The sequence below is a fragment of the Vipera ursinii genome (genome assembly GCF_947247035.1).
Source record: "Vipera ursinii genome assembly, chromosome: 6".
In the NCBI taxonomy this organism is placed as follows: domain Eukaryota; kingdom Metazoa; phylum Chordata; class Lepidosauria; order Squamata; family Viperidae; genus Vipera; species Vipera ursinii.
Window position 1 is genome coordinate 69,930,309 of NC_139515.1, and position 12,832 is coordinate 69,943,140.

The 12,832-nt window shown below is 40.8% G+C and overlaps 1 protein-coding gene across 2 annotated transcripts in view; it reads right to left on the reverse strand.

The window, feature by feature from the left end:
• The window catches only part of TRIM24 (tripartite motif containing 24), a 59,944-nt gene that overhangs the window by 35,396 nt on the left and 11,716 nt on the right, over nt 1-12,832 (reverse strand). For both annotated transcript variants that reach the window (XR_014492897.1, XM_083366041.1), the window contains exon 2: nt 3,290-3,408. Coding sequence is in view for 1 of the 2 variants with exons in the window: in XM_083366041.1 (XP_083222167.1) it covers nt 3,290-3,408 (119 nt within the window). In the remaining variant the exon portion in view is untranslated. The remainder of the gene's footprint in view (nt 1-3,289; nt 3,409-12,832) is intronic.

Sequence of the window (12,832 nt, forward strand, 5' to 3'; positions counted from 1 at the left end):
TAGGCTAGTTACATAAGTGATCCACTTAACTACTCTCATGACTTACAACCATAATGGGCAGGCTCAATTATGGTAATAAATTGAGGATTTTTTGTATACATAAAATTTCATCTCTTCTGGTAACATGAAAGATCTGCACAATATTGGTACTGGAACTAGTTTCAGTTTTTCATTTCATGAAATAAATTTTAAACACATGTTCACTCTTCACTAGAAAGTCAATTCCCAAAGAGAGGAACTTTCTGAAAATATCTTCCATAAATTCACTCACATTTGATTAATTTGAGAGTTTCAATACCAATCACACATAGATTTTTCCCCACCATGTTTGGACTATAATTCATTTATCCAAAATATTATGGTTTGAGTTATGGTCTCATGGATTTGTAATTGATCTTCGTATCTAGCCACTTTTTCTTCCATCTATTTTAAATCACTCTTAAGCTCTTGTTGAATCAACTTCAAGACTTATACTTTAACTAGGATCTTTTAGTAAAAGAATCCTCTGCCATTTTTCCCAGCACAGCAGATCTTAATGTCGCAGTTAGAATTAAGCTACCTATTGACCATTTGGATCTAGCTGCCATGCAGATAGCTCATTAAAAACAAAATACTATATATAGTATTTTTTTAATTACCCAATGATCAAAGTCTTTATCTACAGAATCTGAAAATACAGTAGTTTGAAAACCCTTTAATTAGTATCAATCAATTTATTATTACAGCCAAAGGCCAACATATAAACATTCAAATAAAACAAAACTAAACAGAACCAACACAAGAAGACATAGCAATATATTACAATTAATGATGTAATATAGCTCCCTTTAGAAAAACTGAATCATACTGACCTGACAATAAAAATAACTATAGAAGGAACATCGAAGGAGTATGTGTCCAATGGTCTCCACCTCTCCTGAGTGACAGGAGCAGAGTCATTCAGCCAGTGGTGTCTTTTTATATTTGCCGTACAGGACGGCTGATGAAAGCACATGGCAACGTGCAAGTGAGAATGCTTTCCGGTGGTTTACTGACTTCAACTGACTAACATACCTGGCAGGTGTAACTGTGTATCTAATAGAGTCTGGAGCCAGAAATAGCGCAGCTATACCTAAGTCCACTTGCCTCTTTAATTATTTTTAATTACTCTTTAATTACTCAATTAGTAAAGAAGCAATATGCACCAACAGAGTAATCCCAAACTAGGTATCAATGATGGGGCATTAGTTAATAACTAATAATATCTAGTTAACTAGTTAACTAATTAGTTAATAACTAACATCTGCAATAATGCTGACGGCTATTTGCAGGTTTTTCTGAAGTAATTACTGTGACTTCCAAATTTAGGAACCCTGGTGGCACAGTGGTTAGAATGCAGTATTGCAGGCTAATTTTGCTCACAGCCAGAAGTTCAATCCTGACCCGTTCAAGGTTGACTCACTTTCCATCCTTCTGAGGTCTACAAAATGAGGACAATATTCTGACATTTATAAACTGCTCAGAGAGTGCTGTAAAGCACTATGGAGTGATATATAAATCTAAGTGCTATTACTATTTATTCATTAAATGTATATCTTACTTCTTTTCCAGTTTAAAATTGCCTATATTTGCACATTTGTTGAACTGTAGGACTTGATATAGAAATACTCTCTTCTTGGAAGCGTAACTGCAAGTTCATGAGATAGAATTCTATTCCCAATTTTAGAGTTTAATTTAGCAGCCAACATGAAGCTATAATATGGAAAAATACAGGAATACTAAGTTGTTGGTACAGCTTCAACAATTTCTAACAAACCTTCTGAAGGTAGTCCTTGACTTATGAGCACAATTGGGACTGGATTTCCAATTGTAAGTCATTATGATCGTAAGTCAAGGCACCCATGTGATAAGACCTGATCTGACATTTTTGCAGCACTCTTAAACAAATGCCATGGTCTTAAGTGCAAACCTATTCTTCTGAATGAGCATTTTTTACTGGAAAGAAACATCGCAAATCACACTCACAGGACCATGAGACACTGCAACAGATTAAGGTGAGCTGGTTGCCAAGTGTCCAAAATGAGATGATATGACTCTGTGTGTCTTTGTGTGTAGGTGGCATATTTTACAACCACCAGAATTTCCAATGGTGAATAAGCATTGTAAGGAGATAATAAAAACTGGTTAAGTTCACTCTATATTAACCCTAAGGTATTGCTATTGAGAAATTTACTGCTTTTAAAAAGTCACATTTACCAATGATTCAGCTTACTCTCTAAGTACTAAAATATATCTAATATTCTAAACATTTTATACCATATAAATGTTTGGCACAGTGGTTGGATTGTAATATTTCAGGCTAACTCTGCCCACAGCCTGGAATTCGAACCTGATGGGCTCGAGGTTGACTGAGTTTTCCATCTTTCAAGGTCAGTAAAATGAGGATACAGATTATTGGGGACAACATGCAGATGTTGTAAACTGTTCAGAGAATGCTGTAAAACACTATGAAGCGATATGTAAGTCTAAGTGCTATTGTTATTTAGCTTTATTAAATTATTACACCAAATATATAAGAATAGCTTATATAGCAGGGTTCTTCAAACTTGGCCCTTTTATGACTAGTGTACTTCAACTCCCAGAATTCCTCAGCCAGGGTGCCTGGCTGAGGAATTCTAGGAGTTGAAGTCCACAAGTCATAAAAGGGCCAAGTTTGAAGACCCTTGGCTTATAGTTTCTTTTCCTTTTTAAACATGAAAAAGCTGTTTGATGCATTGTTCAAGATACACTGATCATTAACATCAGTCTTTTCATTCAACTAAAAAGGGATTTGTCCTATTACAAAAGGATACTAGTTATCATATTATCATTCTGTATTTCTTAAAAGGTTATTTCTGTGGATACCCTGCTAGAAATAGCATCTGACATATTTTCAATTTCTCATAGATACGATTACTGGTAGTTGCTTCTCCTATTTCTTAAATAAATGCTGTGACCAACCAAATTTCATGTTTCTTTTTCTATTAGGTGGCAAATAACAAATATAAATAAAAAACTGGTCTCTTATTAAAACCTGGTCTATTTTTCACCTGGCAACATTTCAGTCAGTAAAACATATACAATGTCAGTATATTTTCTGAGGATAAAATACTAAAGAAAGGAGTGCTCTTACCTATTTTTGCTTTTTCTGTCCTGTTTTTATACACAAAACATGCAACTGAATTTTTCACCAAGCATTAGTTTATATTTGTCAATGGAATATCATATATTTGGCAGTGTTAGGAATCCCCAAAATATTTAAGACACACACCTGATTTGACTTTTCTACTGTACTACTGGGAACCTCAGTAGTATCCTTCACAAAGATGTTGTCAATAATGTGTCTTTCTGCACATTCCTGGCCACAAATTGGACAGCGAACAACACCAACTAGTGGGGAAAAAAAGAATGAGGTAAATTATAAATTTACAAATCAGACATTATCCACTCATTTTTTAGGACTTTTTTTTTAATCCTATTCAACAGTGTCCCATTTCTTAGCAGCAAATAATACATTCCCCTCAGCTTATCTCATTGCTTCTTGTCTAAGCCACATATCAATGCAATACAGTTTTATTTTACATTGAGAAATTCCTTAAACCAAAAGCATATCCCTATTTTGGTGTTCAAGGAACTTAAGATGATCATATATTAGGCCACGTGGAATATATTTATCAGGTCATATCATATACATTTCACATCATATCATATCATATCCAAGTCAAGTCATATGCATTTTTAAGAATTAATTAGTATCTTTAAAAATGATAATACTCAGATACATGAGTATGTAAAAACAATATAAATTTGTATTTGAATTTACAGCATTGTAAGGGTATAAAATATTGCATAAAGAATATCAACAGAAAAGGTGAAGTTTTATAAATAAAGGAAGCTTGCTTTCTTACATTATACAGAGAATTATTCATGATTTTATAAAATATGCAAATATTCAGGCATCTGAAAGCATTCAACTATCTTCAACTGTCACTGGTTATTACTCTGATAAAGTACTCTGAGGTACAATGCCTCTTCAAGCAGTTTGCAACAGTAGTCTCTGACAATTACCTAGATACTGAACTGATTTGAAACCAAGAATAAGCTGAAGGAGACCAAAGTCTAATGAATGAATCTATAAAGATCAAACACGTAATGCCCTTCTAAGAAACAACATAACAAGTCACAAATACAACTAGAAAGCCCGCAAATAAAAAATAAAGGCAGTTCTCTTCTCCTATTGTTGTTCCCATGCACTAAAACATAAGGGAGACATCTTCCATGTCTGAAGACAGCACCTTGTCATCAACATTGGTAGCCACTGAATGACCTGTCTTGTAGGAATGCAGTATTGCAGGCTAGTTCTACTGACTGCCGACTGCAAGTAGTTTGGCAGTTTAATTCTCAACAATTCAAGGTTGACTCAGACTTCCACCCTTCCGAGATTGGTATAATGAGGACTCAGATGTTGGGGGCAATATGCTGACTCTGCAACCGCTTAGAGAGCTGTAAAGCACTATGAAGCTATATATATTGCTATTCAGCAATTTGGTGGTGGTGCTGGCAGTTAGGAGAATGAAATAAAAGAGCTCTCCTCTCCCAGTCTACTACTGGGTTATGTAGCTTTAGCCATGTCAACCCTAACACAATAAGTTCTTGAAGATTATGGCTTACGTAAGAGCACGCTCTTCAATTGTTAACAATGGTACTGTACACTATGTTGGTACCAGCTCTTAGAGGCTGCGTATCATCTCTACCTTACCTTCACAGGTTTACTCTAGGTATCTGTAACTCTTCTCCTGACTATAGCTCTATGAAATTTGTGATTGCACCAGAATCAAATAAAGCTTCAAGTTGTTCCTCGAAACCAAAGTCAAAAAACAATTTGATAGAAGCAAATAAGACTATTTTGATCCAGATGAACCTAAGCTTTTTACAAGCTGAATGGACGCCCCTGCAAGTTCAATGATAATAGAGCTGAAAGGGACCTTGGAGGTCTTCAATTCCAACCCCCTACTCAAGCAGGAGACCTTATACTATTCCAGACAAGTAACTGTCAGGTTTTATCCTTTTTATTAGTTTATAATATAAAATACAAAAAACAAAAATAGGAAAAATAGGGGAAGGAAAGAGGAAAAGTGTAGAAAAGAAGGGGAAAAGAAAGAAAAGGCATTAGTTCCAACTCTCTTTGGTGTAGTAGGATAAATGATATTCTACTACAAGTCATTGTCCAGTCTCTTAAAGCACCCACAACTTCTGATGGCAAGCTATTCCATTGGTTAATTGTTCTCACTTTTAGGAAGTTTCTCCTTAATTCCAGGTTGCTTCTCTCCCTGATTAGTTTCCATCCACTGTTTCTTGTCCTGCCCTCTGATGCTTTGGGAAATAAGTTGATTCCCTTCTTTTTATGATAGACTCTCAAATACTGGAATCCTGTGTTAAGGAAATTGTTGTGCAGAGATCTCCTTGTGCTACCAAGGAGTTGCACAGACAAGAAAGGGTACTGAGAGCAGCAAGAGTTACACAGTAAACACAAGAGTACACTGAGTTGTAAAAGCAAAAAGTAGTTTACTTTTGAGGTGGTGCAAGAATAAAAAATGCACAGTCAAAAAATAAACAGTCCAGGTCATACACAATAGCAACGGTCCAAGAAGTAATCCAAAATACAAAGTCTTCTTACCGGTCCAGAGATCAATACACAGTTCAGATAACAGAGCAAAAACAGTAACAGTAGAGAGCAGTGAATTCAGAGAGAGAAAGAAGCTACGTTACTAGCTCCCTCTTATGGCCATGAGAACACTTACACACCCATTGGCCAATTAACATCTTAAAGACATAACATCTTGGTTAATATATTTTCAACCCAACATTGTAGGCTAACACCATATGCCTAACATCCTGCTATCATGTCCCCCTAGACTAGCCAAACCCAAATTCTGCAACTGTTCTTATGTTTTAGTCTCCAGGCCTTTAATCATCTTAGTTGGTCTTCTTTGTACATTTTCCAAAGTCTCAACATATTTTTTTCTAATGTGGTAACCAAACTGGATGCAGTATTGCAGGTGTGGCCTTACTAAGGGTTTATAAAGCGGTATTAATACTTCACATGATTTTGATTCTATGCCTCTGTTTATAAAACCAAGGATTGTATTACTTTTGACTGCTGCTGCACACTGCTGGTTCATATTTACTGTATTTTCCGTCATATAAGATGACTTTTTAACCCATGAAAATCTTCTCAAAAGTCAGGGGTCGTCTTATACGCCGGGTGCTGAAACTTTAGGGACAGGGCTGGCTGGAAAACCTGGAGCGGATCTCCCATTTAGTCTGCGCAGGGAAAGCGGGACCAATTGGAGTAGAAGCTGCAGTCTGTGATTTTTTACAGGCTGGGGTCTGGGCGTCTTTCCTTCTAAAGTTGAAGAGCAGCTGTAATTTATCCCAACTTGAAAGGCAGGTGGGGAATGCTGCAGTCAGAGCAGCTGCTTAGCTCTAAGGCAGGGGTCGGCAACCTAAAAAAGAAAAAGAGCCACTGGGAACCGGTTCCATCACAAATTAAAAAAAGAGGGAGCCGCGTGCGTGTGTCCATGCACGCGCATGCGCAAAAAGGTTTTTTGCGCATGCGCGGACGCACGCGGCTGCCATTTTTAAAAAAATGAGATGGAACCGGTTCCCGGTTGCCCGATGGCGACGGCCCGTCTGCAAAGCTGCCGCTTTCGGCAGCTTTGCAGACGGGCCGTGGCAGCTTCCGCAAAGAGCGGCGCCCCTGCCCATTCCGAGAGGTGCGCGCGCACCTCTCCGAACGACCGGAGGTGCGCGCGCACCTCCCCAAACCTTTGGGGAGGTGCGCGCGTACCTCCGTGCGAAGGGGCAGCAGCGCCGCTCTTTCAGGAAGCTGCCGAAAGCGAAGGGGCAGCGGCGCCGCTCTTTCAGGAAGCTGCCGAAAGCGAAGGGGCAGCGGCGCCGCTCTTTCAGGAAGCTGCCGAAAGCGAAGGGGCAGCGGCGCCACTCTTTCAGGAAGCTGCCGAAAGCGGCAGCTTCCTGAAAGAGCGGCACCGCTGCCCGTTCTCCGAACGACCGGAGTTGCGCGCGCACCTCCCCAAACCTTTGGGGAGGTGCGCGCGTACCTCCGTGCGAAGGGGCAGCAGCGCCGCTCTTTCAGGAAGCTGCCGAAAGCGAAGGGGCAGCGGCGCCGCTCTTTCAGGAAGCTGCCGAAAGCGAAGGGGCAGCGGCGCCGCTCTTTCAGGAAGCTGCCGAAAGCGAAGGGGCAGCAGCGCCGCTCTTTCAGGAAGCTGCCGAAAGCGAAGGGGCAGCGGCGCCGCTCTTTCAGGAAGCTGCCGAAAGCGGCAGCTTCCTGAAAGAGCGGCACCGCTGCCCGTTCGCGCGGAGGTACGCGCGCACCTCCCCAAAGGTTTGGGGAGGTGCGCGCGCACCTCCGGTCGTTCGGAGAGGTGCGCGCGCACCTTTCGGAATGGGCAGGGGCACCGCTCTTTGCGGAAGCTGCCGCGGCCCGTCTGCTAAGCTGCCGCTTTCGGCAGCTTCACAGACGGGCCGAGGCGGGCTTCCTGAAAGAGCGGCACCGCTGCCCATTCGCGCGGAGGTACGCGCGCACCTCTCCAAAGGTTTGGGGAGGTGCGCGCGCACCTCCGCCCATTCGGGGAGGTGCGCGTGCACCTCTCCAAACGGGCGGTGCCACTCTCCATTTGGAGAGGTGCGCGCGCACCACTGCCCGTTGGAAGAGGTGCGCGCGCACCGGGCGGCTGGGAGCCGCAAGAGACAGCTCAAAGAGCCGCATGCGGCTCCGGAGCCGCAGGTTGCCGACCTGTGCTCTAAGGACACATTTGACTCAGAAACTGGGCGGGCTGGCTGGAAAACCTGGAGCGGATCTCCCATTTGGTCTTTTTTTAAAATCCCATTTATATCCTGCCCTTCTCCAAAGACTCAGGGCGGCTTACAATTTAAAGCACAAATGAATGTGCTTAGCAATAGCCTTCATTCTATGTATATGCTTATTAGGGATTTCACCCCCCCACAAGCAGCATTATTACAAAGTCAGCTTATTGCCCCCAATAATCTGGGTCCTCATTTTACCTACCTCGGAAGGATGGAAGGCTGACTCAACCTTGAGCCTGGTGGGATGCGAACCTGCACTAATTGCAGGCAGCTGGTGTTACTTAAGGCTCTGCGCAGGGAAAGCTTTAGAGTGAATTAGTAAAAGTGAAAAAGTGAATTAGGAAAATAGGGAATGGTTGCTGGAATTGGGTATGTGTAGTTTAACTTCCCAGTTGCAATGTATGGCAGTGAAAGTTGGACCATAAGAAAGGCTGAGCGCCAAAGAATTGAGGCCTTTGAACTATGGTGCTGGAGAAGACTCCTGCGAGTCCCTTGGACGCAAGGCGATCAAACCGGTCAGTACTAGAGGAGATCAATCCTGACTGCTCTTTAGAAGGCCAGATCCTGAAGCTAAAACTCGAGAAGGAGAAGAGCCTAATGCTGGGAAAGATCGAGGGCAATAGAAGAAGGGGACGACAGAGAATGAGGTGGCTGGATGGAGTCACTGAAGCAGTAGGCGTGAGCTTAAATGGACTCCAGAAGATGGTAGAAGACAGGAAGGCCTGGAGGAATGTTGTCCATAGGGTCGCGATGAGTCGGACACGACTTTGCAGCTAACAACAACAAATTTTAGACAATCAATGACGTAATAGATTTTTCAGTTTTAATTTCCAACATTTAGTTTTAATGTTTGATGTTTATCTTTCCCAAGATTTTTAATATACTCCCAATTCATCTATCACCATTCCTCACAAAATCTAATATTCAAACTACACATCCCGTCTACTTAACTTCTCACCCTCTATGTCAACAAAAAAAAAATTGGTCATTAAAATTTAGCAGTATAAATACTAATAGCTAATTTGAATATTGATTTGTGCATAAAGGTCATGTAAAGGTGAATAATGTAGATAAGCTAAAAACGTATTGATGAAAGTAATAAACCTGTCTATATGGAACATTAAAACGAATATTAGTTTAAGCAAGAGATAGCAGTTACAAAAGAGGAAGAGAGAGGAAGAATTAAATACTGAAATAAAATTTTTTGATTACTAGTTAAAAACAAACTGAAAACTAGCAAAAAGGAAGGATATCATATTGTATCCTTAATTTGTTGACATAGAGGGTGAGAAGTTAAGTAGACGGGATGTGTAGTTTGAATTTAGATTTTGTGAGGAATGGTGATAGATGAATTGGGAGTATATTAAAAATCTTGGGAAAGATAAACATCAAACATTAAAACTAAATGTTGGAAATTAAAACTGAAAAATCTATTAGGTCATTGATTGTCTAAAATTTGTTGTTGTTAGCTGCAAAGTCGTGTCCGACTCATCGCAACCCTATGGACAACATTCCTCCAGGCCTTCCTGTCTTCTACCATCTTCTGGAGTCCATTTAAGCTCATGCCTACTGCTTCAGTGACTCCATCCAGCCACCTCATTCTCTGTCGTCCCCTTCTTCTATTGCCCTCAATCTTTCCCAGCATTAGGCTCTTCTCCTTCTCGAGTTTTAGCTTCAGGATCTGGCCTTCTAAAGAGCAGTCAGGATTGATCTCCTCTAGGACTGACCGGTTTGATCGCCTTGCAGTCCAAGGAACTCGCAGGAGTCTTCTCCAGCACCATAGTTCAAAGGCCTCAATTCTTTGGCGCTCAGCCTTTCTTATGGTCCAACTTTCACTGCCATACATTGCAACTGGGAAGTTAAACTACACATACCCAATTCCAGTAACCATTCCCTATTTTTCTCCATGTTTTTCTCCTTCCCAGGTGCATGAATCTGGTGAGATTAATTTCAGGTGCAAGCAACTAGATAAACCCAAACAGATATCTTATTGTTGATCACCTACAGTATATTACAAGAATCTCACCAGACTGTTTGCCTTCCCTTGGGAAATGGAAGATATAGACCTAAAGGCTGGATCTCAGATGTTTCCTCCACTGAATGGACTCTAGCTGGAACACATTTTTATGCCCCCTTTATGTCCCCTTCAGCCATGAATACCTTAATTATTTATATTGCAATTTTTTTAAAATGAATTCTTCATTACAAGAATGTTTGGGGCACCACTTTATAGATTGTAGAGTTTAAAAAAACCCTGAAAAATGTCTTTCTGTTTCAGTAGGATAATTTTTCAAATAAGAAATGACCAAAGTAAGACATACACTGCTATGATGGCAACAACCAAAATTGTGATAATATCTGCCTTGGTCAAATTATTTTGTTGCTGCTCACTAGAAGTCTATCTTCTACCATGGATTTGTCAAAATATGACCCTCTGAACCATTTGGAAATATGCATTTTACAACTCTGCCTAGAAATACTATTTTGATTTATTTTCTGATTTTTCTGTAAACTTCTAGGCTATTATTGATCTACCCAGTATTCACAAATTTCAATTACCAAACAGGGTATTCATAATCTTAGATGCTATTAATATCTCCATAATTATATTCCAAGATACGTTGCAGATGTTGTTGTTGTTAGATGCGAAGTCGTGTCCGACCCATCGCGGTCCTATGGACAATGTTCCTCCAGGCCTTCCTGTCCTCTACCATCTTCTGGAGTCCATCTAAGCTCACGCCTACTGCTTCAGTGACTCCATCCAGCCACCGCATTCTCTGTCGTCCCCTTCTTCTATTGCCCTCAATTTTTCCAAGCATTAGGCTCTTCTCCAGTGAGTCCTTCCTTCTCATTAGGTGGCCAAAGTATTTGAGTTTTAGCTTCAGGATCTGGCTTTCTAAAGAGCAGTCAGGGTTGATCTCCTCTAGGACTGACCGGTTTGATTGCCTTGCAGTCCAAGGAACTCGCAGGAGTCTTCTCCAGCATCATAGTTCAAAGGCTTCAATTCTTGGGCGCTCAGCATTTCTTATGGTCCAGCTTTCACTGCCATACATTGCAACTGGGAAGACCATAGCCTTGACTATACGCACTTTTGTTGACAGGGTGATGTCTCTGCTTTTTAGTGTGCTGTCTAGATTTGCCATGGCTTTCCCCCCAAGGAGCAAGCGTCTTTTAATTTCTTGGCTACAATCCCCATCTGCAGTGATCTTGGAGCCCAGGAAAATAAAATCTGTCACTATTTCTTCCCCATCTATTTGCCAGGAATTGAGAGGGCCAGATGCCATGAACTTGGTTTTCGTAATGTTTAGTTTTAACCCAAGTTTTGCACTCTCCTTCTTCACCCGCAACAAGAGGCTTTTTAGCTCTTCTTCACTTTCTGCCATTAGAGTGGTATCGTCTGCATATCTTAGGTTGTTGATGTTTCTTCCGGCAATCTTAATTCCAACTTTTGATTCATCTAGCCCTGCCTTTCTCATGATGTGCTCTGCATATAAGTTAAATAGGCAAGGCGACAGTATACAGCCTTGCCGGACTCCTTTCCCAATTTTGAACCAATCAGTGGTTCCGTGTCCAGTTCTCACTGTTGCTTCTTGGCCCGCATATAGATTTCTCAAGAGACAAATAAGATGGTCTGGTATGCCCATCTCTTTAAGGAGTTGCCACAGTTTGTTATGATCCACACAATCAAAGGCTTTACCATAGTCAATGAAGCAGAAGTAGATGTTTTTCTGCAACTCTCTAGCTTTCTCCATGATCCAGCGTATGTTAGCAATTTGATCTCTAGTTCCTCTGCCTCTTCAAAATCCTGCCTGTACTTCTGGTAGTTCTCGATCCACATACTGGAGTCTAGCTTGTAGAATTTTAAGCATAACTTTACTAGCATGAGAAATGAGTGCAATGGTGCGATAGTTTGAACATTCTTTGGCACTGCCTTTCTTTGGAATTGGAATGTAAACTGATCTTTTCCAATCCTGTGGCCGCTGTTGAGTTTTCCAAATTTGCTGGCAAATTGAGTGTAGCACTTTTACTGCATCGTCTTTTAAGATTTTGAATAGCTCAGCTGGAATACTGTCACCTCCACTAGCTTTGTTGTTGCTCAGCTTTTCTAAGGCCCACTTCACTTCACATTCTAGGATGTCTGGCTCAAGGTCAGTGGCCACCTCATTGTGATTATCAGGGATGTTAAGCTCATTCTTGTAGTTCTTCTGTGTAATTTTGCCACCTCTTCTTAATCTCTTCTGCCTCTGTTAGGTCCCTGCCATTTTGGTCCTTTATCATGCCCATTTTTGCATTAAACGTTACCTTCATCTCTCCAATTTTCTTGAAAAGATCTCTGGTCCTCCGTATTATATTGTTTTCTTCTATTTCTTTGCACTGTTCATTTAAGAAGGCGTTCTTTTCTAGCTATTCTCTGGAATTCTGCATTCAATTGAGCGTATCTTTCTTTTTCTCCCTTGCCTTTCACTTCCCTCCTTTCCTCAGCTATTTGCAAAGCTTCCTCAGACAGCCATTTTGCTTTCTTGCATTTCTTTTTTGGGGGGGATGGTTTTAGTTGCTACCTCTTGTACAATGTTGCAAACCTCTGTCCATAGTTCTTCAGGCACTCTATCAGATCTAATTCCTTAAATCTGTCACCTCTACTGTATATTCAACAGGGATATGATTTAATTCATACCTGACTGGCCTAGCGCTTTCCCCTACTTTCTTTAATTTAAGCCTAAATGTTGCAGATAGTTAGTGGCATACTACTGTAAGTTGTAACATCTTCTCCAGACTTACCAGAATTACAACTGACAATATTCCTGGGTAAATACATGTGACACAATAGGAAAAGATATTTGCCCATATCAAAATCATTAGCTGGGGGAAAATATTAGAATTTAATGCAAACTTTATATCAAACATTGCACAGTCCTCTTTATGCACC